Genomic DNA, 26,257 nt, shown 5'->3' with positions numbered 1-26,257 from the left:
AGTTCTGGTGTTGAGAACAGTGAATATCTGATTAAATGAACAAATTATAAAACTTCTCACTTAGTTTCTTAGAATATGTTAGACTTGTGTCCATCCTGTACTTTAAAATCTAGACAGTACATTATTATTATTGTCTGGAATGAATTATATTGGAAAGTAACTCAAAAAAATTCTTTGATTAGCTGGGATCTTTTGGAAAGTCATTTTAAAATTGGATAGATTTTGCAGATTCTTGATGCAAATTTGTATCAACAAATAACTGAAACAATTCATTGCCAGATTTCCACCGTTTCATTTTTGAAATAGTTTCATCAAGCAAAAAAATTCTCACTTGAGACTGTTGTTGTAAAGTGAAACGTGTTGCAGTTTTTGTAAAACCCTGATACACTTGTGATGCACTGTTTGGAACCTTTGGTGTAATAATGAATATTACTGGAGTTTTATCCCAAAACCGTTATTTTTAACACCCCGGCAAGTGTTTCAATCACCAAGTGATAATGATCAAAACACACAGGTGTTAAAAATAACGGTTAATTTCGTTGACAAGCTTTGTTTTTACATGGTTTGATAGAACATTAATGAATTCATTCTGAATTCATTTTGAAGTTTTATCTTCCTCCAATTTCATCATGTGTTCTTTCAACACTACATCATACTTTGACAATAGTTTTACTAATTCCAAAAAATTGCCTTTATTTTTAGAGTCTTGTCTTTCATCATGTCCACGAAACGCCAAGTTTTGTTTAGCCAGAAATAAAGTTATATCCAGTGATCTAGTCAAAAGATGCTTCCACTTCTGTTTTTCTGTATCCATCAATTGCAAAGCTGCATCATCTATTGTTTTATTCAATTTTAGTCCGTGTTAGGAATCACACGTTAAAAGGTAAGACCTCGTTAGTCCTTAGCTCGCACAAGTTTCTCAACTTCTGAGAGTTGTCGTTCGTATGGGGGCGACAGGTGATTAACGGAAAAACAGATTTTAAACAGAACAGAAACAGTCTCATTTCTAAAGTTTTCCATCAAGATTTTCTAGATGTTCATTTGAACATTCGTGGTCAGCTACTTTCGGATTTAATTTCCACCACATTTTTATATCCAGTCGTAAATGTTTCCGCATTGGTATTATTGGCCATAGCAAATAAACGACAGCAGAAACAGTACATGTTATTAGAGGTGAGGGAATAAACCATCCATGACCGTAGGATTTTTTCACCATTAGGCATAATTTTATAAAAACAAGCGAGCGTCACCTTTTATTTTGGTTCCGTGCCTAGAAACAGTGGCAAATGGTCCTGCTTTGTTTTGGAAGTATTCACTTCCTTTTTTTTTATTATTTCAATGCGAACATTGTAAGGAACAGGAATACTCCATTCTGACACATCATTCAATTGAGGAAATGGTTCATTAGTAGCAATAATAGTACTGCTACTATTATTTTCAGCATCTTCTTCGTTTGTGTTGATTAATACTGTACTGTCAATGTTGCTTCCTGAAGATGAGCTGATATTATCTAAATCGTCTCTTGCATTTGCATCAAGGAGTAAATCAGTTTCTTTTGATGAGCTTGGGCTGTCATCAGTTTTTGTAACATACTTAAAAATCGATCCAGACATACTCTTGAGCTACATCCAATCTAGCCTGTTTGGCTTTCCTTTGCTGAAATCCACTTTTTCTTTTGGATGTATTTTCACTTTATATTTGTTTCTTACACTAAAACAAAAAGCCAGTTGTTATGGTCTATAATATGAGAGTATTTTCTCATAAACTAGTTGAGCAATATGAAACGAATTTACTAAAAACTTTATCAAAAAAATTAGAAAATTAATTAATCAGACTAATTAGTAAAATTATTCGAATAACAAGATTAGTAAATTCCTTTATGGTGACAATCCATACGTACTCACGCAAAAATGACAGATATGACATTAGCCATTTTTACATAACCCTATCGGTTTAGTCCATAGAAGTACTAGGAAATTAATTTAAGTATAAAATTATCTTACCTTTAAATTATTCGATATGAATCTTAATTTAATTATAAAATTATCTTACCTGTAAAATATTCGATATGAATCAATAACTCTTTTTAATCTTAACAAAACAGCATTTAAGTTTCTAAAATATATTTTTTCTTTTTCTATAACTATAGAAAAATACATGTGTAACAATTCACGCCAACCAAACACAACACACTTCATGAAACAAATGAAAAATGTTGCAATTGAGACGTCAAAGATAGCGATTATGGAACGGGGAGTCCCTCACGACAGCGTCAGGCTCTTTTGAGGGAATCCCCGAATTATACAGAGCTGAGCTAGTGCTAGTGGAGCAATTCCCCAAAGATAAATTTTTGTGCTAGCGATTTTTGTTTGTTTGTACAATGTTCTTAAAGTTGAAATACCTGGTGGGTGTCACCCCAAAAAAGGTAACACCCGGTGCGGCCTGCCCCCGCCGCCCCCCCCCCTTTGCTACACCACTGGATATATCAGTTACTGTTAATGTCATTAAAATTGTTCTAGAGTATTAATACTGAATCCAACCCAGCATTATCTAGTTATACAGAAAAACTAGACGTGTGAAATATTCTTTCCATTAATTTATCTTATTTGGCAGGCATAATGCATAAAAACAAGATACTGATTGATTGGGCATATCAGAGGTTTATATTATGCAATATTTTATCCAGTGAATTTTTCAATTTACCTTTTATTATGCTTAAGCAGATTTTCGGTCGATCTAGATTCATTAACTTTTTTTAATTTACCTAATTAAGTTTTGACATGAAATGCCAATATTTTACCAGTTTCTTAGAAGTAATATTGTATTGTATCTAACTGTTCATTCAAAATCTACCTGTTTTAGCAGATTTAATCATTTATCTAATAATTTACCTACTGTTATATATGTAGTATAGTTGGATAATAATAATAATAATAATAATTTTTTATTATTTCCTTGTTAAAAAGTACATTGTTATACGTACAGTGACAAGGAAAACGTCTGAGGGTAGGACACGTTACAGAGTATAATGTTTGTAGTAATCAATAATCTAAAAATATGATACATATAGGTATATACATATAATTATTTGTTTGGCTTAGATTATGTAAAAAAATAACTATAAATAAATGAAAGTCAATTTTATCACATAGTTCTGATATTTTGTCATTAAAATATAAAAAAAATAGTTTAAAATTCGTCAAGTGTGTAGCAATTTTTTTCAATAAGTGCCTTTTTCAGTCTTGATTTGAAAATGTTAAGATTTGGTGATATTTTAATTGATTCTTCTAATTTATTAAACATTTTTGGTCCAAGATAAAGAAAACTTTTCTGATAAAGAGTTGTTCTATGAATATTGGGCATCAGTTTGCCTCTAGAACGAGTTGGATAATTATGTTGCTGGAAAGGTGTATTATGCTTGTTTCTATAAACGTATATACACAATTCATAAATATAGAGACCAGCAACAGATAGTATCTTGAAATTTTTAAAAGCATTTCTACATGATTCTCTCCAACCAATAGCGGCAATGATTCTTACTGCATATTTTTGCAAAATAAATATTCTTTCAGCAGCAGATCCGGTACCCCAATTCAAAATTCCATATCGCCAGTGGCAGTTTATGGTCGCATAGTATAAGCTCAGTAAAATCTCTTTACTACAAAAATTAGCCATGAATCTCAGAGCATAGCAGTTTTTTCTCAATTTAATACAGAGGGTCTCAATATGAGGAGTCCATGTGAGTTTGTAGTCCAAGGTGACGCCTAACATTTTTGTAGAAGTACAAGATTCAATTGGCAGATCCCCATTTTCATGGATAACAAAATATTCGGGCCACTTACTAATTGTGAACTTCATCATCACAGTTTTAGATGTATTGAGTGTTAAGTGATTTTTTTCTGCCCATATGTTTACTTGTTTATGTACATCCTGGGTTCTTTCCTGTAGGGTCGTTACATCAATTTCCTTCACTATGAAATTTGTGTCATCTGCATACGCTACTGTGTGAATAGTTGACAATCCTTGAAAATATTTCATCAGGTCATTTGCATATATCAAAAATAGTATAGGTCCAAGGATTGATCCCTGTGGGACACCCTGCCTAATGGTTGCAACTGACTGAGAGTGGTTCCAACACTGACACGTTGTCCTCTATTTTCCAGGTAGGATTTCATTAAACCTAGGGCAACTCCTCTTACACCATATCTTTCTAATTTCCCTAATAGCAGGTCATGATTAACGCAATCGAAAGCTCTGGAGAAGTCTATGAACAATCCGCAAATATGGAATTTACCATCAAGTGCATTAACCACATGCTCATTGAACTCATAAAGTGCTGTTTCTGTACTTTTGTTCTTTGTGAAACCATGTTGGTTTTCTGAAAAAAGGTTATTTGTTGTGAAAAAAGACATTAATTGATTTTTTAAATTTAGTTCAAAAATCTTGGAAATACTTGAGAGTAAGCTAATTCCCCTGTAGTTTTCATAGAGGTTTCTATCCCCTTTTTTATAAATTGGTGTTACTTTTGCTAGTTTTAGACTATCCGGAAAAATTCCATTTTCAGTAGACAAGTTTATGATATACGTCATTGGGCTGCAAAGTTCATAAGAACATTTTTTCAATAAATTGTTTGATATCTCATCGTAACCACTTGCTTTTGAATGCTTTAAGCTCTTTATCAATTCTATAATTTCGGGTTCCGTTAGTGGACACAAAAACATTGATTTTTCGCATATTGAGATATTGCTATTCATGTAATCGAAGTCTACATTTCGCGGCTGTATGAAATTTGAGAACTCATTATTGAAGTTGTTGGCCATGTCTATGTTTGATACTTCAATACCATCTTGTTGAATTTTTATTTCATTTACCACGTATTCTTTTTTCTGAATAGTATGTACCATATGCCACATTGATTTGACTTTGTTGCTGGAAATAGACATTTTGTCATTTACGTACTGCTTATAACTGGCTTTTAGTTTTTCCCTATACGTTTGGGTCACTCTCTTATATATCTCCGTATAATTATTATCAACTTTAGCACATTCTGAATAGAGGTTTACTTGGTGCTTCAGTTCGTGAAGTTCCGGAGTGAAAAAGTCAAAATTATGCTTTTTTGTCTGCTTTCGGAAGTGTTTCACCGGGAAAATCAATTCAATATAATATTGAAGAATATTGTTGAAACTTTCATAAGTTTTGTTTGGGCATATTTCTTTATAGACGTCATCCTACGACTCCTTCTGTAGGACAGCCTTGAAGTTTCGAATGTTTTCTTCTGAAAAAAATCGCCGGACGTTTTGCACATTATTATTTGCTTTTTTTATATCTTCTACTTGAATTTCAATGATTTGAGCATAATGATCAGACAGCCTGAAGTCTTCAACTTTTATTTGGTAATCAGAATCATCTCTGATAATGAAATTATCTAAACACGTACTTGATTTAGCCATTACTCTGGTTGGTTCTTTGATAGTATATATCATGTTGAAACATGCCAGCTGATCACTGAAGAGATTGAGTTCTCTGCTTTCAACTCCAAAATGTATGTTATAATCCCCGCCTAGTATTATGTTTTCATATTTGTCACCTAATAATGTCAGTAACCCGTATAAAAAATTTAGAAAATATTTAAAGCTACCCGATGGAGGTCTATAAATACATGAAAAAACCGTTTTGTTTTCAGATAACGCAATGCCACAACATTCAAAGACCCCTTCAATGCAGAAATTGGTTAAATCAATTATTGAAATTTCTAACCTGCTTTCATCATTCTTGTAAATTGCTACACCACCATTTTTAGTAAAAACTCTACAAAAATACGAACACAAACTAAAATTTTTCAGTTTTATAACATCAAGTTGCATATTGTTTTGCCAGTGTTCTGAGATGAACAATAGGTCACATTTAAGTTCATAGTCCGTTATTTCATCAATCTGTAGAATTTTGTTGCCAAGACATTGGATATTTTGATGACATATAGTTGAAGTTCTTTGATTCTTAGCTATTTCACCATCAGGATTGTCGAATTGATATATGTTTCGATTAAAAAAATCATCATTTATGGAACATTTATTGGAGCTACTTCCGATAGACGTGGGTATAAAAAATTTTCATCTGGGTTTTCTGTTAAGATAGTGTTTTTCAAAGATTCTTGTAATTCATTGGCTAGAGAGTTATTCTGGTGTGAAAAGTAATTTACATCTACCGTGGTAGAAGGCATCTTTCCTCTTTCACTTATGTTGGTTATGTTGTTTAATCCCATTACATATTCCCAAATAGCTTTACTTATGTACCATTTACCTCTTGCTAATATTTTGTATCCATTCTGGTGGTAATTAGACCTCCTAAGAATGTTATTGCAATCTAGAATACACGTGTGAGGTAAGTTCATGTTTTGTAATCCTTTTTTCAACTGCAGATTTCTATGGTATATCGAATCTACATTTTCTCTGTTGTCATATCTGTAGGGCTGTGTGATGATTACAGGATTTGTGTGCTGCACCTTTAGAACAAATTTCTTTAAAATATCGGTACTTGTTCTATCTGTCCACAAGACAACTACATCCTTATTTGATAGGTTCTCTGAGTGTTTTATTACAGTCTCAATCAGAGTATCTGTAGTACTATTGGGTTTGAGTATTGCTTGTATTGAGTAATTAGGTCTATTATGTGTTGTCATGAATTTGGCAATATCTTTTCCATTGTGTCCAGCTATAATAATGATTTTATTTGGTTCCACTTGGTTATGCATTTGTACCGGGAAGTCGAGACCATTCTTTGCATTTTTCATTGGAAACCGAGTTGGAATTGGTGAATTGTCTAGGTCTACGCCACTGGAGGTGTCGTCCTTGGTCATTGTAGATGCATGTTTCTGAGAATTTATTGTTTGTATACTGACGTTTTTTCTCTCTGTTAGAACTAATGAAGCTACCGTGTAGCAAAACACCTTTTAAATAAAATTCATTGTGAAAATTCTATATTCATTATCATGGATAGTATTAATTTTTTAGATTATGTAGGGTATATTACTGGAGTTTTTTCCCAACAACAAATCGTTATTTTTAACACCTTGACACGTGTTTCGATCACCAAGTGATCATCTTCAAAGAGAAAGATAAAACTAAGAACTAGTGCTAGCTAATCCTTTTTATGCTATAAAAGTATCCCATATAGGTAAACCATCCAGGCGTACCAACCATACAGGTATACCAACCTAAATTAATTTTACAATTTTACCTTATCTATTATTTTACAATATATGTTTATATAAAACAATTTTCAGCTATATAAGAATTAATTTCACAATATTGCCTATCCAAATTTATTTTTGCAATGTGTTGTTTGCCTGTTGTTGTTAACAACAACAGTCAACTAGATGCCTATGAGAGTGTAGAAATAAGTAAACACAATAATATTATGAATAACGATGACGGACCTATACCAAAGAGCATACTATATAGCTTGTTAAAATAAAATAATGGTGTTGGGTTTACTGATTACTACATAAGTACGCATTGCAAAAATAAATTTGGATAGGCAATATTGTGAAATTAATTAATTTTCATATTTTTATATAGCTGAAAATTGTTTTATATAAACATATATTGTAAATTAATAGATAAGGTAAAATTGTAAAATTAATTTGGGTTGGTACACCTGTATGGTTAGTACGCCTGGATGGTTTACCTGTATGGGTTACCTTTATAGCATAAATAGGATTAGCTCCAACTAGTTCTTAGTTTTAATCTTCCTCTTTGAAGATGATCACTTGGTGATTGAAACATGTGTCGAGGTGTTAAAAATAACGATTTGGCGTTGGGAAAAAACTCCAGTAATATTCATTACTACACCAAAGGTTCCAAACAGTGCATCATAAATTATGTAGGGTTATAATCATGAAAATGTGACTTCAACACAAAAAATATTCATCAATATTCTCAACAAGATCAACTTGTTTCTCCCCCTATCACATAAAAACATTCATTATTTATTTATAATATTTATCTGACTTACTGATATTGGTAGGGCTGATGCATTGGTTGTGGCGGATATGGGTACATTGGAGGTGGTTGATAAGATGGTTGTGGAGGTCCTGATGGAAATTGCTGGATATTTATCAAAACATTTTGTTGATGCATTCCATTTCCAGAAGGTTGCAATCGAGATACCTGCTGTGCTAAAGCTTGCATAGGTAGACCAGTTAGAGAATCCAACGGATTTGAGGCCTGTGAAGATGAATTGTAGAGTTGCTATAAAAAAAAATAGTTAATCATAAAATCATAGTGGTCAAGTAGTTTTTTCAACTTACCATTGCCCCTCTATTCCTCTCTTCAAGACGATCAAGAGATATGAATTCATTGTCACTTGAATGGAAGCCCAAATCTTTTGCCCTCTCATTATTGTTGAAGAGTGATAATATGCTGTTGTCATCGTTGTCAGGCAATTTTAATGGATCCTCTAGGGAAGGTGTAGACCACAAATTGGAACTATCATTTTGATCTAAAAATAAGCTTCCTGTTTACAACAGGGTGAACATTTTTATATTTTTGTAATTTTTTTTAAAATTGATGAAGCATTTTTAGATGCGTTTTTCCAATACTCAAAACACCAATAAAACCTAGAGGGTTAGGTAAGGTTAGAGTGAGCAGTGGTAATACATAATTAATTTATTGGGAGAAAACTTTGTAACTTTTAACGTTTCCATCATCAACAAAAAATGTGGGAAACCTTCAAAGAAAGTATTTATTTCATGTCTTCCTCTCTTTGGAAGTTTCCTACATTTTTTTTAATGATGAAGAAGTTATTACTTTTTTAATTAACAATTTCAAAAAAGTGACAATCGAAGTAGGTGTTGATTAATTTTCATTTTAGAATTTCATGATAAGTAATATTACAATAATAATGACTCATTTTATCATAATATTTTACAGTATGTATTAATATTCTGATTTGAATGGTGATTTCATAATAAATTATACTGAGAGAATTTTATACTGTCCTCCTAAGCCAAAAAGAAGTATCTCAAATTTCACTGAATTTTTTATTTCTTTATATAAGAACACTTTAAGTTGTATTTAATCCATCTCCTTAGCGAAATAGACGTATCTCGTGCATATTGTGCAGCTAAAGTGTTAGAATTATAAGACGTATCTCAAAAATTAAACAAAAACTAAAGCAGTGTGGACGTTACTCATATTTTTAAGCAAAACGGCCGTTTCTCAGAGATGCGTCGACTTTGCCTAGGATTTCTGGCAATTAACAATTTGACCTTCACAAAGATACGTCTACATCACTTACAGTTAGAAGCTTCCCTGATTGATACCTCAATTTGCCATAGTATCAGCGCTGTAAAGGGTTCTTATTAGCCTCATCTGTAAAGTTTGTTGTTTAGTCATACAAAGAACAGTCTCGATGAAAATTGTGATGTTTGTATGACGTGGAGCAAACATATTGAGAGAGCAGACAAATCTCGAGCAAAATACAGAGAAGATTCCACAAGAGATGAAGATGTAGAAGAAATAGTGTATTGCGCAGAAAAAAAAACAGCAAGCCATTTGCAGCTCTCTGGCATGAAGCTTTGTTCAAACGAAACAAAGAAGAGTTGATTAGTACATTTTAACAGTTCATAGCAAGAGAGACGTTTCAAAAATTACGTTATGGCTTGACAATTGAACAGCGCAAAACAAGAATTGGGCATTATTTTCATTTTTAATATATATCATAAAATCCGATTAAATATGTAACAATGAAATTAATATGAAATACTTTGTGCCGGGCCATACGTTTATGGCTGCCGACTCTTTTTATCATAGAGTGGAGGTTTCCATGAAAAAAATGGGCAACAAGCTTTATGATTTATCACAAGGTGCCGTAAAAGGTGCTGCTCATAAAACTGACGTCCTGCCAATGGAGCTACAGCATTTTTACATTTGGGAAGATTTTTCCTCACAATACAAATCAACTCGTACAGAGTCGAGGCCATATTTACATGATTTGGTCCAGGTAACCGTTCACAGAGGATCGTATAATATCAAGTATAAAAATTACTTTGATGCTCCATTATTTGATCGGTTGCAATTCTGGGACACTCTTCCAGTTTCAGATGAGAACTGAACAAAATTTATGTTTTTGTATTGTGTTTTTATATTCTAGTTTAGTTTTGGGTTAATTTTCAGTATTACTTTCTGAAAAATTCTTTTAATATCCCACAAATGTAGCGTATTCTTCATGTATCACATTATTAATAAATCTTTTCTAGATAATTTTTATTTATTATTCAATCTGCTATCCAAGTCCATGTGGTAAGAATAGAACGTTATCTATTAATTAATAGTTAGCTCAAAGAGACGTATCTCAAATTTTTGTTCACAATTCCTTAGCCAATTAGCCGTATCTTAGTTTAAAACTAAAATAGTGGTTTATATGAGACAAGTTAATTACCATGTCATTGTCGTCTCAAACTTTATTGTATTTATTAAAAAAAAAAACATAAATAAATTTGACTATATAGGTGCGGTTTTGAAATTCATTAAAATTCCTTGTATCTCAAAACAAAAAAATTTTGAGATACACCTTTTTGGTTTAGGAGGGCAGTATAATAAACCTATTTGTGCATTATGCTGCAATGTAACCAGCAGGTGTGCTTCTCTACAGTGTTAGTTATAGATTGATAGTATTTTCAAATATTACAAAGATTTTAATAAAAAAAAAGGATCACAAATAGTTGAATCACTCTCTCAGGTCTTTTTGTTACATTAATTCAATCGTTTAAATCAAGAGGTGAACATTTTGGTGTTATCAATGTCCCTTCTTCAAGTAGAAAATAAATAGTGTTAGTAGATACAGAAAATGTGCTCACTTAAATTAGTTTTTTTTTCAGTCGATTTTTGATGATCCTTATTGTATTTTCTGCAGAAATGAGATCCCGGAAAAACTGGAACTATACTCCAACCACTATTTAAATTGCACTGCTCTGCCTATGAAAAATTTATAATTGTTTGAATTAAATATACAATGAGAATGTCAGCTCACATTGAAAAGATTTCCAGGTTGTTTTGCAACTTGTAGTTTGATGATCTTATACAATTTCACTTTTTCTTCAGTGAATGAGACATTTGATAATGATTCGCTCATGATAACTTCTAGATGTTCTTACTTGAAAATTGTTTAAACTGGCACAACTCACAAAAAACTAATAATAAACTTATTACACAAATGAACATTCATCATTCACCTGACATTTGATCACTTATGTCATAGGTCATATGCTTTTCCAAACTTTGGTGGATTTGTGTACACTTGATAAGCATGTAGCAAGTGATAATTATCAATTATTACAAGTTAAATTCCTCACTTTCCAATGGACACGTTTACGCAGAAAAATTATCAATTATCGAGTAACAAGTGGCGAATAGAAATTTGTCAGCTCTGAATTTTCTGACTTTAATTGTACGAAATTTTTTATCAGTACGCACTGTAGGGATGAGCATCGTTAGCCGATGTTTTCAAAACATTGATGTCATCATTGACATCAATGTCAACATTGATGTCAATGTTTTGTGCTATCGGTAAATGTTCGATGTTATACGTATATCGATAGTTTGGAACTACCGTCGATGTTTTTGAATGGATTGTTTATAGAAATTTTAGTCACGGAATAATTCGATTGAAAAATAAAGAATATTCGATCATTGCAATCATCGATTTTGTCGATTACTTCAACTACCTATACTTTGAATTCAGAGTAACATGAGACTTTGAATGAATATCAGTTTTATTTTAAGAATGACACGGGACATGGAACAACATTTCTACAATTTGAAATATTGTATAATTTTTAGAATACCGAGGAAAATTGTACCTACACTGTTTTAGTTTTCTGGTTATCTGTCACTTTGTCACTTGATTACGAATCACGACGTGAACGAAATAATCATTCGTTTATGAAGATCAATCTCTCGAATCTCTTACTTTGATTCATTTAAATAATTTGATTATGTATTGTTGATCATCCTAAATTATATCCATTCAACAAACAAAGTAACCATAACAAAGACAGATGCGTGATCAAAGCATGATCACCACGCACATTTGCATCTATTGGGTAAAATAAAAAAGCCTCCTTTGCTGGCCAATCAGATTCAACTGCAATCGGCTGGCAGAATTCATGTTACAGTGTCGAAGCGATCAAATACGTTTTAACGCATGTGTGTACATATAACGTATTTTAAAGTTTAAAATATTTGAAATTTCAAGTACTGTACCCCTACCCTCCAACTAAAAAAATTTACTACACCCAGCCGCATATTATAAAAAAAAGTCGTTCCTTAGTACGACTCTGTATAAGTAGCCCTGTCTGGGAGATCACGTGCACTATGCATAATGATGTTTTGGAGCACTTCTATGCTTAGATGGACAGTCGATTGATATCAAGACAAAATTGGTTAGCTAATCTGCTGGAAGTGAACATAGACTATAATTGTAGACATCAGACATTGGAAGTTTGAATATGTCCTACGTAGGTAGTTGTACTCAAAAACATTGATGATTTTCACAAGTAAATTAATATATTCATGTAATTTTTTCATATTTATCAATTATCACAATTAATAAATTTCTGAATTTAAATTTTATTATTCATTTGAAAAATTGATCGGTTTTACATCGAAGTTTTACGTTGAGGATACATCGGTGATTGAAGGTCGCCGTTTTTTCACATCGATAATTTTGGTAGATGTTAACATTAATGTTTTCCCTGCAAAGCTCATGATTAGTACACATTGCGCAAATGATCGCTGACTGATCCATTTCAGAACACAGACGGTAGGTAGAAATGAGGTATAACTTAACCTAATAATTTTCAAATTTCAAAACATTGTAGGCTGTGTTCCGTTTAGTTCCATGGTTTCTTGAATAACTTGTTTCTATAATCGCTGTAATGGAAATTGTTGATGATGTGTTAAAAAATAATAATAGGTATACAATAGTCGATATTAGGCGTATTCGGGTTCGCAGTTCGAACGATTCTAGAATGGTTGTGGCTTTTTAATTTCGAATGCATAAATGTCATCGTTTTTGTTACTTGTTCCTTGCTAATTGATACGTATAACTTGCTACTTGCTAATTGATTGCTTTGTCACTAAAATATAAGACATTCGGCCAATCAAGTACAAACATATTACACTTCTAAAAGTGAGGAAAAGTTCATAGTAGCCAGAAGAGGTGTGGCCTATGACAAAAAAAAGTACTGTCAGAGAATACCTTACAAAAGGGACATTCAGCACGGAACAGGAACCATGAACTTTTTGAGGAACTCGAGGTGATTACTGTCAACCTGAAAAATTTCCTTTGATTGGCTAATGAACTTGAACATGGTAAACTCAAGATAGTTTGGTTGAAATTGTTAAAAAGTTGGTCTAAAACCTGATTAGTTACTTGATTAGTTTCAAATAATTTGAATTTACCGCTTAAAATGACATTAAACATCTCGAACACGGAATATAGGTTCCAGAAACTTGACTTCTCAACATCAAAGTGCCACCAGATGAGTGACTCTTCTGTAAGGTATTCTTTGGTACTGCTATTAAGGAGGGTGGTTTGTTGTTCATTACATTTTAAGGTTGCTTCGTTCGCATTATGAAAGTCACTTAGTGTTTTGAATTCATTGGTGCCTCTGGAGACACCCTACATTTTGTTTTATGAAAGAGAGGACATTGGCAGATCAAGATCTTCAAATGATGTGGTGCTGCATGTTTTTCCGGGTTTTCCTGCAGCTGAAAAAGCGAATGCGCCACTGGAATCAATGAAGTCGCCCCGGAGCGCCAATTATTTTTATTGTTTCATAATTTCATGATTTTTATTACTTTTTTCTTTCCAGTTTATTACCTCTCATTATTCCGGATGCCACAAATGACCGTAAAGTTTTTTGTAATCGAAACTTAGTTTTCGAATATTTGTGCTTGTCACGATTTAAATAGTTCAAAGTTGATTGATTACTATTCTGAGTATCTGATTATCTGAAATAATTTTGGAAAAGTGTAAATAAAATCAAGTACTTTGATCATATTGGTTGTTTGATTTGTATGAAAATTATTAACATATGTATCACCACACCAGTGTACAGGCATAAGTTACAAAGTTTCATTCAAAATTCAACTGAATATCTAATACCTACTACATAATATCGCAGTAAAGGGTTATATGAATATCGTTAGTTGAATGCTCAAGATCTACCTATATTGTTATTTGTGCTTCATGAAACACATCGTTTTGTTAGTGGCCTGTGATCAATTTTGTATTGTATTTAATTAGATAATGTGAGAGTTGAATTAGCACAGCTCCTAATACACGAAAGCACTGCTCAATTTTTCTGAGAAGATGGAATAGCTATTGCAGTAACGTGATCGTACGAAGATATATTTGAATTCAAATGGTTGTCAATTGTGTGCCTTAACATTATGACATCCGATTTCGACTCATTCACCTTCTTTTAGAAAACTAATGCCTGAGATTTCGTAGCATTGAATTCTACTTGATAAAATTGTACTAGAAATAGGTCTCATTTGATGAGTCTGAACAAAATGTTTTTGGAAGTGCTAACAATACATATACAAGATTAAATCACAGGATAAATGAATGTATCAAACAATTAAAGATTACTTACTGAAACTGGGATCTCCATCGGGATTATCGTCCGTGATTTCTGTTATTGTGAGAGATTCCTTCAGCAATCCGGTAGTTTTAATTCTGATCTTGGGATAATCAACAGTAGGTTCTGGAGGAGGTGTGGGTTCTGCGCCCGGAATGCTTCCGTATTCAGAAGCATTGCTCTCACTGTTGGAGTTGGTGTTGAGAATGCTGTCAGTGGTAATTGTACTGTTGTTTGGTTTATCCACGGAACCGGAAGTTCCAGAGTCGCTAGGAACTGGGGAACCTATAAAAAGTAGCTCTTTCAGGGAGTTCTATTAATTTTTATTTAATACAAGTATCAGTAAATGAAATGTTTTTAAATTAACGTATAATGAGAGTCGAATGTAACATGTATGTAACATAGTACCATTACGAAAAGTTAACGAATACTAAGCTATAGTTGATAATTTAATTGAAACCGGTTTGAAACGTTGTGTCAAAAATTCAAAATGCGAATTCAAATGCTAACAAAACGAAAGCCCAATTAAGCCGATCAATGGTCCAAGTGATGCAATAGTCAAAGAATACAAACAGCTCATAAAAATTTGGAAGGAACAGACTCGCTTTCAGTTCAACAAATGTTTCTACATACATCATGAGAGCACGGCAATAGAAAATCAACAGGAGAATGGCAGAGAATGTTTGTTTTGACATCAAAGAACTTTTGTGCTCTTGGTCTCTGGTACATATTATTCTGATAGCCTGATCGATTTACGAGTATTATTAGCCACAGGCACCGCATGTTATCTTGTAGATCCTTTGGTTCCCTAGAAAGAGTTTGTTTTTTCGTGTGGGTAGTGAACGCGATATCGTTGATTGTCGTTCATAGATGGCCCAGATATTTTGTCTTCCCAACATTCTTTCATTGAAGACCTTTGATGAAGAGTGGTATTACAGCTTTATTTCTAGTGGGGTGTCTTGTATCTATCTGGTTTTGAATTGATTTATTGATTGAATAACAAAGATTATATCAGCGAAAGAGAACAATTCCTCTTTAATTTTTTTATACTAAGCAAAGTTATTCCGCTCTCTGGGCTACTTTTCTTCTTCTGTTATCTGAACTTCATCTCTTTTGGCCAAGACTCTCTCTTGACAACACAAACAACGAGTTGCAGTTTTACTTCACATGATCGAGAAGAACTACATCAGGCGTATTAGCTTGTATGAGCCCGAGGGTGGGAAATGAATACTTCCAATAAATTCAAAGGCAACACCGGTATCTCGTCAATACCATACGTTATTATTATTACTTAAAACAGTCACATACTTGTCACCACCCCATTGAGTTTGGATACAAATGAATAGTTCTGAAGTGGGCAAACGAATTTTCCACGTAATTTTTTGTCAAATTAATAATAGTCACCATGCGGGAAAAGTAACCCCACTTCAAGGTAATAGGTGCATTCGTATTAGGTTTTTGAGGCCCGCGTTATTTTTTTTTTCGGCATTATATCTCGATAATTGCAGATATAATCATATTTCAACAACTGTACAATGAACAAACCTTGATGGGATCCGAGTTCCTTGGCGGTATCGAATCCTGGCGAGAAAGTAACTCGTTCTTCGTTCGAGTTATGTTCTTCCGCCAAGGATTTTGGCTCCGACTGCGTGGTTTCCTCGTCGGTATTCTCTTTCTTTATCTCTGCCAGATTGGAGGCTGATTCCGAAAGATTTTGGGACGAAGGGTCGAGCGGAGAGCTCTGGGATTTAGTTGAATTGTGCGAAGGGCTGTTCAGCGGCGACCCCAGATGTGTCGGGGAGCTGATTATTTCGAAGCTGTTACCGCTTTTATTTTTCAGTGTAATTTTGAGAGGCGGCAGCTGGGTACGTTCCAAAATGATGTGCGGTTGCTTTATATGGTGGAAGAGATGGGCATACAGGTAATGTTTGTTTGTGAAGTTTACGTTGCAGTCCCAACACCTGAGAGGAGTGAATTCTTCGTCGGATTCTGAAACATAAAAAAGGCGAAATTATAACATGGAATAAGAATTCCACTGGAATACAATAGATTTTCATGTTTAACCAAAATCGATCTCGCTAATAATTTCGATCTTCTCCACGGATTGGAACTACTAAATACGGGGTGCTCAGAAGTTTAGCTTTAGAACCTATATTAACGATATTTCTAAACTAAATATATCTGAGGAGTTCACTTTGTTTTTAAATGGCACTACTATATTTTGGCTTAGCATAACATGATAAAGTGAATTTATAGAATGATATACAACAAGAACTTAAATAATAAAAACATGGTGTGACAATGAACCATTTACGGATTACGTCGGTATGATCACGTATCTCAAAAATCAACATCTATCCATGTACGTTTATAAAATGATGAGAAATGCAAATGATATTATTCGAAGGAGTTTACTTCCTAGATCTCATACACATTCTATTAATGTAAGGGACAAGGGCTTACTTACCATGCCACATCATTCGACAGCTACTTTCCAGAGGAGCTTTACCTTTAAAAATTTCAAGTAGAGGGACTCAATTTTGAGAGCATTTAAAAAGTTTATAAAAGAATCCTTACTATCTGCACAGTGAATAATGTAGGTAAATGTTGGTCGAACAAACTTAGTAATGTCTGGTTTTTTAGTTAGTATTATTTTTAATTTTGTAATCTATAGGGCCATATGGTATTATCAACTCTAGATGAGCCTCAGGAGGTTAGATGTAAGAGTTTCCGAAGGGTAAATCTCGCCTCGTGAAGTTCAAGCAAGAAAGAGATTTTCCTATATTATTTCTTCGAATTATGTAATAATTTGTAATCTCTATATAATAAAGACGATATTATTATTATTATTTATATTCAGTTTCCTCGGAACTAACTGATTAATCTTCAAGTGCGGATTGAAAATTTTATTTATAGACTTTAATGACATGAAAAAAACATGCACGAATTTCTTAGATTTACATATTGGTAGTAGTTTCGAATTCAACGAACGTGTCACATAATTTTTAAATAGGTAGATTTTGCCGCTACAATGAAATTTCGATGAAAATGTTTCAGACTGCACAAAAAAGAGTTATTAAAGCACTTTGAAAAATAGAGAGCTGATACTTGTACGAGAACTATTTTAAACATCAGCATACCCTTGTAGTGATTTTTATATTAATTTCATAAACAAACGTAATCAAGGTCTGAAAGTGGTCTGGTAAAGGTCTCTATTATTTATAACGGGCCAGTAACAACAACTAAGTGCAACATGACCCTGTTGTCCGTAAATCAGTTCCAGCATAATCCCTCTTCAAACATCATCGTGGAACAGTCCACATAATAAGCTTCGAAAACATATTACGCCGAAGAATTTTATTTGGATATTCAGCACTTTATGGGACCATTTAGGTAAATTCATACTTCTTAGAAAGTTGACTGTAACCATAATCAGTGATTATTTTTATTTGTTTCAAGGTGGTCCTGCACAAAATTCAAAAATAAAAGTATGTTTTCTGCAACAGTTTGCAGGACAGCATTCATCACCTTTCTTTGTTTAGGGTTTGCTAAACTAGGGTCATCATGAGCCATTTGGGCCACGAAACTTCCGGTTTTATTGCATTTATCGCTGTTTAACTAAGACTCAACCAACATGAGCTATAGATTTGAAACTTAAAAAAAATCTGTTCAAAATCTGTTTTTCCGTTAACCCGCTGTCACACCCCTACGAACGACAACCCTCAGAAGTCGAAACTTGTGCGAGCTAAGGATTAACGAGACCTTACCTTTTAATGTGTGACTCCTAATACGGGTTGGACGATAGCAAGTTATTATAAAATATAGTATTCCCAATACCAATTGGAACAGCACAGAGAAGGAATTCCCGTCTCGACATAGGCATCGGCATATTATTTTTCAGTGGTAGTTTTTCAGTTACTTATTCTTACAATCATAGCAATTGATCACCCCATGAAAAAGTTATCTCAACTGAATTTTTCCACCATGGGTAATTATGAAAAACTTAAGGTAGTTGATTTCCGAGTCGAAAACTCTAAAATGCAATGAAAACATAAATAATCACACCGAATAATTCTTGTCAAACATATATTTACAAAATAATAGAGGCCAACAAAATTGCTAGAAAAATCAAAATTCTTCTTCGCTATATAAGGATGAGGTGGAATCATCATCGGGTTGAATAACGATCGGATTTATTGAACTTTGCACATAATATTTGTTCTCTTCTTTTATAACGTGGGCCACACAGTTCTTCCTCACATCACTATTACCTACTTCATTCACCACTCGCCTTATATTGTCAAGCACCACAGCATTCAAAGTCGGTGACTGATTACATTTCCGCAAGCTTTCTTTCATTGTGGCCCAAACCATTTCAATTGGATTGAACACACAATAGTATGGAGGCAAACGTAAGAGAATATGACTACATGTTTCACACATCGAATCAATAATATACTCTTTTTTGAAATTACGTTGTTTTATGGTCGCCAGAAATACCTTTTTCGTTGGAATCTTTTCGGGTATTTTCATGTCATGATTTCGCAAGATATCAACAATTTTTTTTTGGTGTTATTGTTTGGTATTGTAGCAATAACCGAGAATGATATGAAGCGTTATCCATAACAATAACAGAGTTTGGAGGAATATTTGGGAGAAGCTGCTCACTGAACCAGGTTTCGAATAAAGCCGCAGTCATATCTTCGTGGTAATCAACAGACGAATCTTTTATATTATTGGCTGACAGAAGCAAAGCGTTAGGTACGAAACCACTTTCATTCCCGGCGTGCAAAATTATAACACGTTTTCCCTTTGAAGAAGGTGTGTTCAAAACACAATACTTGGTTTCGTCTACCCAGCCATATTTGACAACATCATGTGTGTCAAACCAAGTTTCGTCGAGGTAGATTATATGTCTGCCGGATTCTCGGTAGCTTTTCATTCGCCTCAAATATTCCTGTCGGAGTTGAACAATGCGCGTCGATTACATTATGACCATCCGATTGTTCAATTTTATATATTTGAAATCACAAGACAATAAGACACCTCGTAGAGTTTCTAAAGATTTGTAATTGTAATCGGGATAGTCGAGTAATTCATACCAAATCATTTTCAAGGTTGGTACTTCATTTTTTTGTATATACCATAAATTGTTCGCCGAATCACCCATTTCAAATCAAAATTCAGTTTGAGGAATTCATGCCATTTGATCAATGAAATTCAAGATACTACACTCCCGGATAATGCCAAATTGATTTCATTCGATGTAAAGAATTTGTTTCCCAGTATTCCTCCGAATGAAACGATTACTCTTGTAGATAATCTATTGGATGAAAAGTCTATCAATCCGGTAGTGAATTAGGAAATATTAGACTTGCTTACGGTGTGTTTGTCACAGAATTATTTCCAATTCAATGAAACTTTTTACTCATCCTGCCAAGGTTTCATAGTGGGAAACCCACTTAGTCCTATTCTGGCAGAGATTTTCATGGACGATTTGGAGGGAAAAATACACAGTAACCCACTGGTAAGAAGTTTTGTGTATTGGTGTAGATATGTGGATGATATCCTGGTATGTTTCACAGGAACGAACAGACAGTTGACTAACTTTTTGAATTTCATCAATTCTCTCCACCCTTCTATCTATCTTATTCGCAATGTAGATGGAAAAGGACGACTCTATAAAAATTTTTTTGACTCGACAATAACGAAAGTTAATAACAAACATGGATTTTCAATTTATCGTAAACCGGCACATACAGATATTATCATTCATAATTCGTCCACCCACCCGTATCAGCACAAAGTAGCAGCTTTCAACAGTATGATCCACAGACTGATGAATTTGCCCTTGTCAGAGGCGAATTTCAATAAAGAACTGAACATGATGAAACAAATAGCCGTCAACAATGATTACGATAGGAGTCTAATACATTCTTTATTATCAAAAAAGTTATACAGTCAAGTTTTGAAAGAAGTTTACCCAATGAGCCTTTTTCCTGAGAATAGTACAGCGAACGTGTCACGAGAGGCAACACTAGTAGAAGGGACAAACATAAACTATTCACATTATTTAAAAATATAAATCTGATAAAAAAATTATTTTGTGCTAGTATAATGCCAACAAAGCATTGCTGTTTTGCGAATTGTACGTCGGATAATCGATATCCGGAAGAAAACGTGTTTTTTATTCCATTCATAAAACCTCATATTAATGAGGTTAGATGTAATAAGAAATGGATACATGCTTCGAGGAGAGTGGATTTAACAGTGCAAAAAATAAATAAAGATTCATAAGTATGCTCTAAACATGAAATAGTTAATTACCATTGATTAGAATGAGATATAACTTCAATCGTTCATCAAATCATATAAATTTATTGTATTTAATTAAATTTATTTCATTACCATTTATATTTGATTCATATTTCGCTCGGAAATAAATCTGAAATTCATAATTATTTCTAATTTCATTTATTACAGTTTGAATCTGCCGCTACTCTTTTACTAGAGTCTGTATACTAACCTGTCTATTAATTCACTTTTTTTTCCAGTTATTTTTAAATTATGGCATGCAAGCCAACGTTTTAATGTTATAACATTGTTATCCTTTACAGTTGCAAATTTTAGTTTTGCTCCAGGAACATTTTCTTCTGTTAAAAACATTCTTTTTTAATTGTACTTTATCATATGTTTATATGAGGATTAAGCAGTGTTTGTCCTTACCGAACTACTAGCGCTGCTAGTGAGTGATTTTTCGTACTTCAGGAAAAAGACTCATTCGAAGAGAAGATGAAAGTTATAAAACCTTAACCTACTTCGGCCAACCCTACTACAAATATTTCAGATTTTCTGCACAGCAAAGGTGTAAATATTGCTTTCAAAACCAACAACTTAGGCATGCACATTAAGAATAACAAAGATAAAAGTTCAGTTTCAGAAAAATCGGGAGTGCATAAATTATTATGTGAAATTTTCTTGAAACCAAAAAGAAAAATACAAGCGCATATCGAAGTCCCTTTCTTTTAATGTATTGATAAATTTCGGTTTATGAGGCGTAAATTTATTTTTGTGTAAAATACGTCGTACACTCTCTCGGTTAACATCTGTTCTATCTGCAATATCTTGAATACTTGTTTTTTTTTATGTTCTACGACATCCAAACATATTCCAAATTCCACTTCTTCAGTATGTCTAGAAGGCTGATGTGCTTTTCTAAAATTACTCTCAACCGAGCCAGTAGATTTAAACTTAGCTATTATCCTACTAACTGTTGACTGATGAATATTTCTTGCAGGATGTCTGGCATTGAAAATATCAGCTACTTGTCGGTGACCGGTATTCTCGCCGCATATTAAAACGATTTCAATTTTCTCTTGAAGATTCAGCATTTTTTACAACACACTAGACAACGAATAAACTATTTTAAATCTAAAACTGATAAACACTATTTTGAGTTATTCAACAAATGTCATATGACAATAAAATATTTTGCTTATTCAGTTCAGTTCAATTGTTTCCACAGTACCCTTAGTTTAATTTCGTTGTAATTTTTCGTAATTAGTAAATCAAAGTTTAACTGTTTGAAAAGTGCACTAAATAATAAATTATTGACTTTTCATTGATATTGTTTTGTAATTATGCTTATGTATCAAGCTATTTCGCAAAAAGTAGAAATAAAGTGAAATATTTATCTGTTTTTAAAAACTGTATCAACTTTGCATCATTTTTGGCATAATTTTTTCTGGTGTTTTAAATTTTTGCGAAATAAGTTGTATTTAGAATTGCAATTGGTAATATAAATGCGTTGGAAAGATAAGTTAGGCGTAAAGCACTAACTTTGTTGAGGTTTGGCTAAATTTGAGAAATCGGCAAATGTCAAATTTTTGAAAAACTGTAAAAAAACTAAATTTGTACTAGAGAGCTAAAAATTGGTATATGGGTAAAAAATGAAAAAACAATCATCTTTTCTCTTTACCGATTTTCGAAATTTCGTGCAATAACTGCTTTTCTGAACATTTTTTGAAAAAAATGTCAAATTGGACAGGGAAGAAAAATCACTTGATCGGTCATATGCATGTCATTTGGCATCATTTTTAAAGCACAACCTAATGGAGATATCAAAAGTTGCTTGAAGAGTTGAACAAAAAAAAATCCCATTTGATGCGGACTTTATGTGTGACACTGTAGATTGTTATCTCCAGAAAACCAACCTTCGTCAGGTACTTCAAAAAATATAATTAGGAATAATAAAAGTATTTCTGGATACCAATAAAACGAATAACACTGGAATAACACCGAAATGAAGGTGTCCGAATAGAAAAAACATAAAAAAAAATGTTGAACTAAGGACATGACAATATATGCTCACTGAATATTTGTCAAACTAAGCTGTATCTCCTCAGGAAAAAAAGCGAAGTTAACAAAATCCAATATACTGTATATGTCACTCAATGGTGAAATAATTTGTATGACAATGCAGTTCTCTAAAATGATTTCGTCGATATTCGAAGGTTTGTTATATATTATTTTTTGTTATAAAAAATTTAAGGCAAAGTTTCAATGAGAAGAGATACTGGTGAGTTGAAAAAATCTCTTAGTGTTGATTTTACTCAAATGCAGTGAAGCTTTCTGGTTAAGTTTATTAATTTGTCTTCTACATATGATTTATTTATAACCATTTTTGATTTAGGAAAGTGGGATCTCGCCAGTTAATTTTTTATAACTGAGGTGATTCTGGCGCGAAAATCCTTTCTCTACGTACTATACGCAAAAAGACCCTTCACTCTGATAGGGAAAAGTCATCTGGCATCAGACTTTTTTCTAAAAATGTTTTATATATTATGATTCATATATGCAGTTGTCTTATCTTCATACTCTCACTAAAGTACAAAAACTTCATTTGTGGGAACACTATCCGCAGCAGCCTCACGAAAACCAGGCCACCAATCGCGGACTGCGATTCCAGGAATTGCATTTAGCAGATATACCATGCGAGAGGCTATTGAAAGTTCGCATTGCTGAGCACAAGAAACACACACAGCAAGGAGAAACCAGCAAATCCGGAATAGCAGAGCATGTTTGGACTCATCAAAATATCAAGTGGGCTTAAGCGGAAATCATCCACAAGAAGGAACACTGGTTTAGGAGAAAATTCAAAGAAGCCGCGTATATGTTGTCCAACAATGCATTTAGCCAAGCTAGCATAGATATACGTAACATATGGAAACCTCTAATCAAGCGGAAAACGACCAACTCTCGATAAAACTAATGAAGCGGAGAGAGGGAAGAGGGGATAGGTGAAAGCACTCGAATGACCTATAAATAGTCAGATCTCGAAGGAATAAGTCCAGTTATCACCCGAAGACGATTGTGGATAATAACAATCGAAACGTCGTGACATAACTTGGTTTGCAATCTTTTACTTTTTAATTTTCATTTCTTGTTGATAATATTTTTTAATTTTTTTTATTTTTACCTTGTATTACTATTTAAATTTTTTTATTTTTTAATTTTTTGGTTGTTGCTTGTATTTCTTTGTAATTTCAGTTTTTTGTTCAATAAAATTGTTATTTTTCGGTTAATCTTCTTAATTTTTTACAGATTCTTTCTGGGATTTCAAATCAATTTATATTAAATTAGACAATGAAAGTCCGAACACATCCTTGGTAAATGGCTAATTAAAAGCATCTATCAAAGAAGATAGAATTCAATAAAAATTCGATTGATGGAATATGATAAATATGATGAGACAAAAAAAGAAATGATATTTGGAAAATCTGACAAAAAATGAGCAATGAGTGTGGAATTGAATTTAACATTAATTTGTAAAGAAAACTTTCCTGGTATTTTGAATTTTTTCAACCATTCATTTTGAGTTCACATTCATTTAAAAAACGATAACACCCATAACTCTTTCTGCAAGAAAACATACAAACCCTGAGGAAACATAAGAAATACGCTCTGACTAGGTTGCAGTACTTGTCGCCTCAAACCTTCCTTAAAAAGACTCCTTAATTCATCCTAGCATAATTTAAATAACTTCATTTTATCCATATACTATGTAAATAATGACATAACCACGAGAACTGACCTCTCGCCTCTCAGCGCCCACTTTATACCGACAATAATTTTTCGTGATTGCCCTCATTGTTTTTATAAAACGCTTTATATTAGCTTCACCTGTATGTATGTGTGTTAGACAGAATTATCGTCATTATTGCTTGATCTATTCGCGGGCAGATGGCGCTATACGCAACCTCCTTGATATATCGACATTATTGCTTGATCTACTCGCGGGCAGATGGCGCTGTACGTAACCTCCTTGATATATCGACATTATTGCTTGATCTACTCGCGGGCAGATGTCGCTGTAGGTAACCTCCTTGATATATCGACATTATTTCTTGATCTACTCGCGGGCAGATGGCGCTGTGCGCAACCTCCTCAATAATAATAATAGCTTTATTCGTCTTTTCGATCATTTACCTGTCATAAATGAAAATTATATAAAACAATAATAACGGACACTCAAGACACGTAATTAACTATATACATATATAAAAAATAAAACAAACACACATACAACTATATATATATATATATATATATATATATATATATATATATATATATATACATATATATATATATATATATATATATATATATATATATATATATACATACACATATATACACACATACATAAATATACATAAAAGTAAATTTATCTTTAACTAGGATGAAAGAAATGCAGTGAAAGGAATAATCATGATAACAGTGTATCCCGTTCTAAGAATTCTTCTACGCTATAATATTATTAGTTAATAGCTCCTTAATTTGTTTTTTAAATGGTATAATATGTAAATCTTTAATATCTTGAGGCAACGAATTGAATAATATTATGCCATTATATGCAAGTGATTCCTTGAATGTCGATGTTTTATGTTTTGGGATAGTTAATAAATGTCTATTTCGTGTTGCATAGTTATGAACTATTGATTCATCTGTTAGATTAGGTACATTATTTTTCACATACATACACGGTAACGTTAGCATCTTGTTCTTGCAGAAAGCAGGTCTACAGCTATCCCTGAGTGCAATATTAAAGATAGTTCTAATTATTCTTTTTTGAACAATAAAGACACGTTTTGCCCCCACAGAAGAACCCCACATTAATACATTTTGAGCCATATGTGAGTACGCCAATGAATAGTAAACAGTCCTGATACCATCAAAACTAAACATGTCTTTGATCACTGTTTTCCTTAACGCGAAGCTTAAATGTACTGTTTTACCTTCATTCAATTTTAGTTGATTTTTATCACACCAAGAAATCATGTCATCCATGACTGAATTAATGTTGTTTTCTAGCTTCTCCACTATATTTCCGGAAACTGTTATGGTAGTGTCATCTGCGAATAGGATAATAAAACCTTGTTTTATATACTTCGGAAGATCATTTATTTAGATAGAGAAAAGCAGTGGGCCTAAAATGGACCCCTGTGGTACCCCAAAGATAATATCTTGAATAACAGATATTGCATTATTCACAGTCACTACCATTTTCCTATCTTCCATAAAAGATTTTATCCATTCCAGAAGGAA

At 33.0% G+C, this 26,257-nt stretch overlaps 2 protein-coding genes across 6 annotated transcripts in view; both read right to left on the bottom strand.

The window, feature by feature from the left end:
* Positions 1–26,257, bottom strand: part of LOC111503762 (uncharacterized) — a 55,860-nt gene that overhangs the window by 17,640 nt on the left and 11,963 nt on the right. For 4 of the 5 annotated variants that reach the window (XM_074180706.1, XM_074180705.1, XM_074180704.1 and 1 more), the window contains exons 3-6: positions 16,193–16,636; positions 14,663–14,932; positions 8,309–8,514; positions 8,014–8,249 (exon numbers count right to left, since the gene is read on the bottom strand). In XM_074180706.1, the coding sequence (XP_074036807.1) occupies positions 8,014–8,249; positions 8,309–8,514; positions 14,663–14,932; positions 16,193–16,636 (1,156 nt within the window). The remainder of the gene's footprint in view (positions 1–8,013; positions 8,250–8,308; positions 8,515–14,662; positions 14,933–16,192; positions 16,637–26,257) is intronic. The other variant, XM_074180708.1, reaches the window with a different exon arrangement.
* LOC141484963 (uncharacterized) lies at positions 1,251–7,581 on the bottom strand. Its single transcript, XM_074180709.1, has 2 exons — positions 2,053–7,581; positions 1,251–1,710 (listed from the first exon to the last, which is right to left on the bottom strand). Exon 1 carries the CDS (start codon positions 6,854–6,856, stop codon positions 6,059–6,061), a length of 798 nt encoding a protein of 265 aa, XP_074036810.1. The 5' UTR covers positions 6,857–7,581; the 3' UTR covers positions 1,251–1,710; positions 2,053–6,058.

The sequence above is a fragment of the Leptinotarsa decemlineata genome, unplaced genomic scaffold, assembly GCF_025532065.1.
Source record: "Leptinotarsa decemlineata unplaced genomic scaffold, Ldec_3_MD MMD2_tig00026299_RagTag_RagTag, whole genome shotgun sequence".
NCBI classification, from domain to species: Eukaryota; Metazoa; Arthropoda; class Insecta; order Coleoptera; family Chrysomelidae; genus Leptinotarsa; species Leptinotarsa decemlineata.
This window is presented reverse-complemented; position numbering and strand designations above follow the sequence as displayed.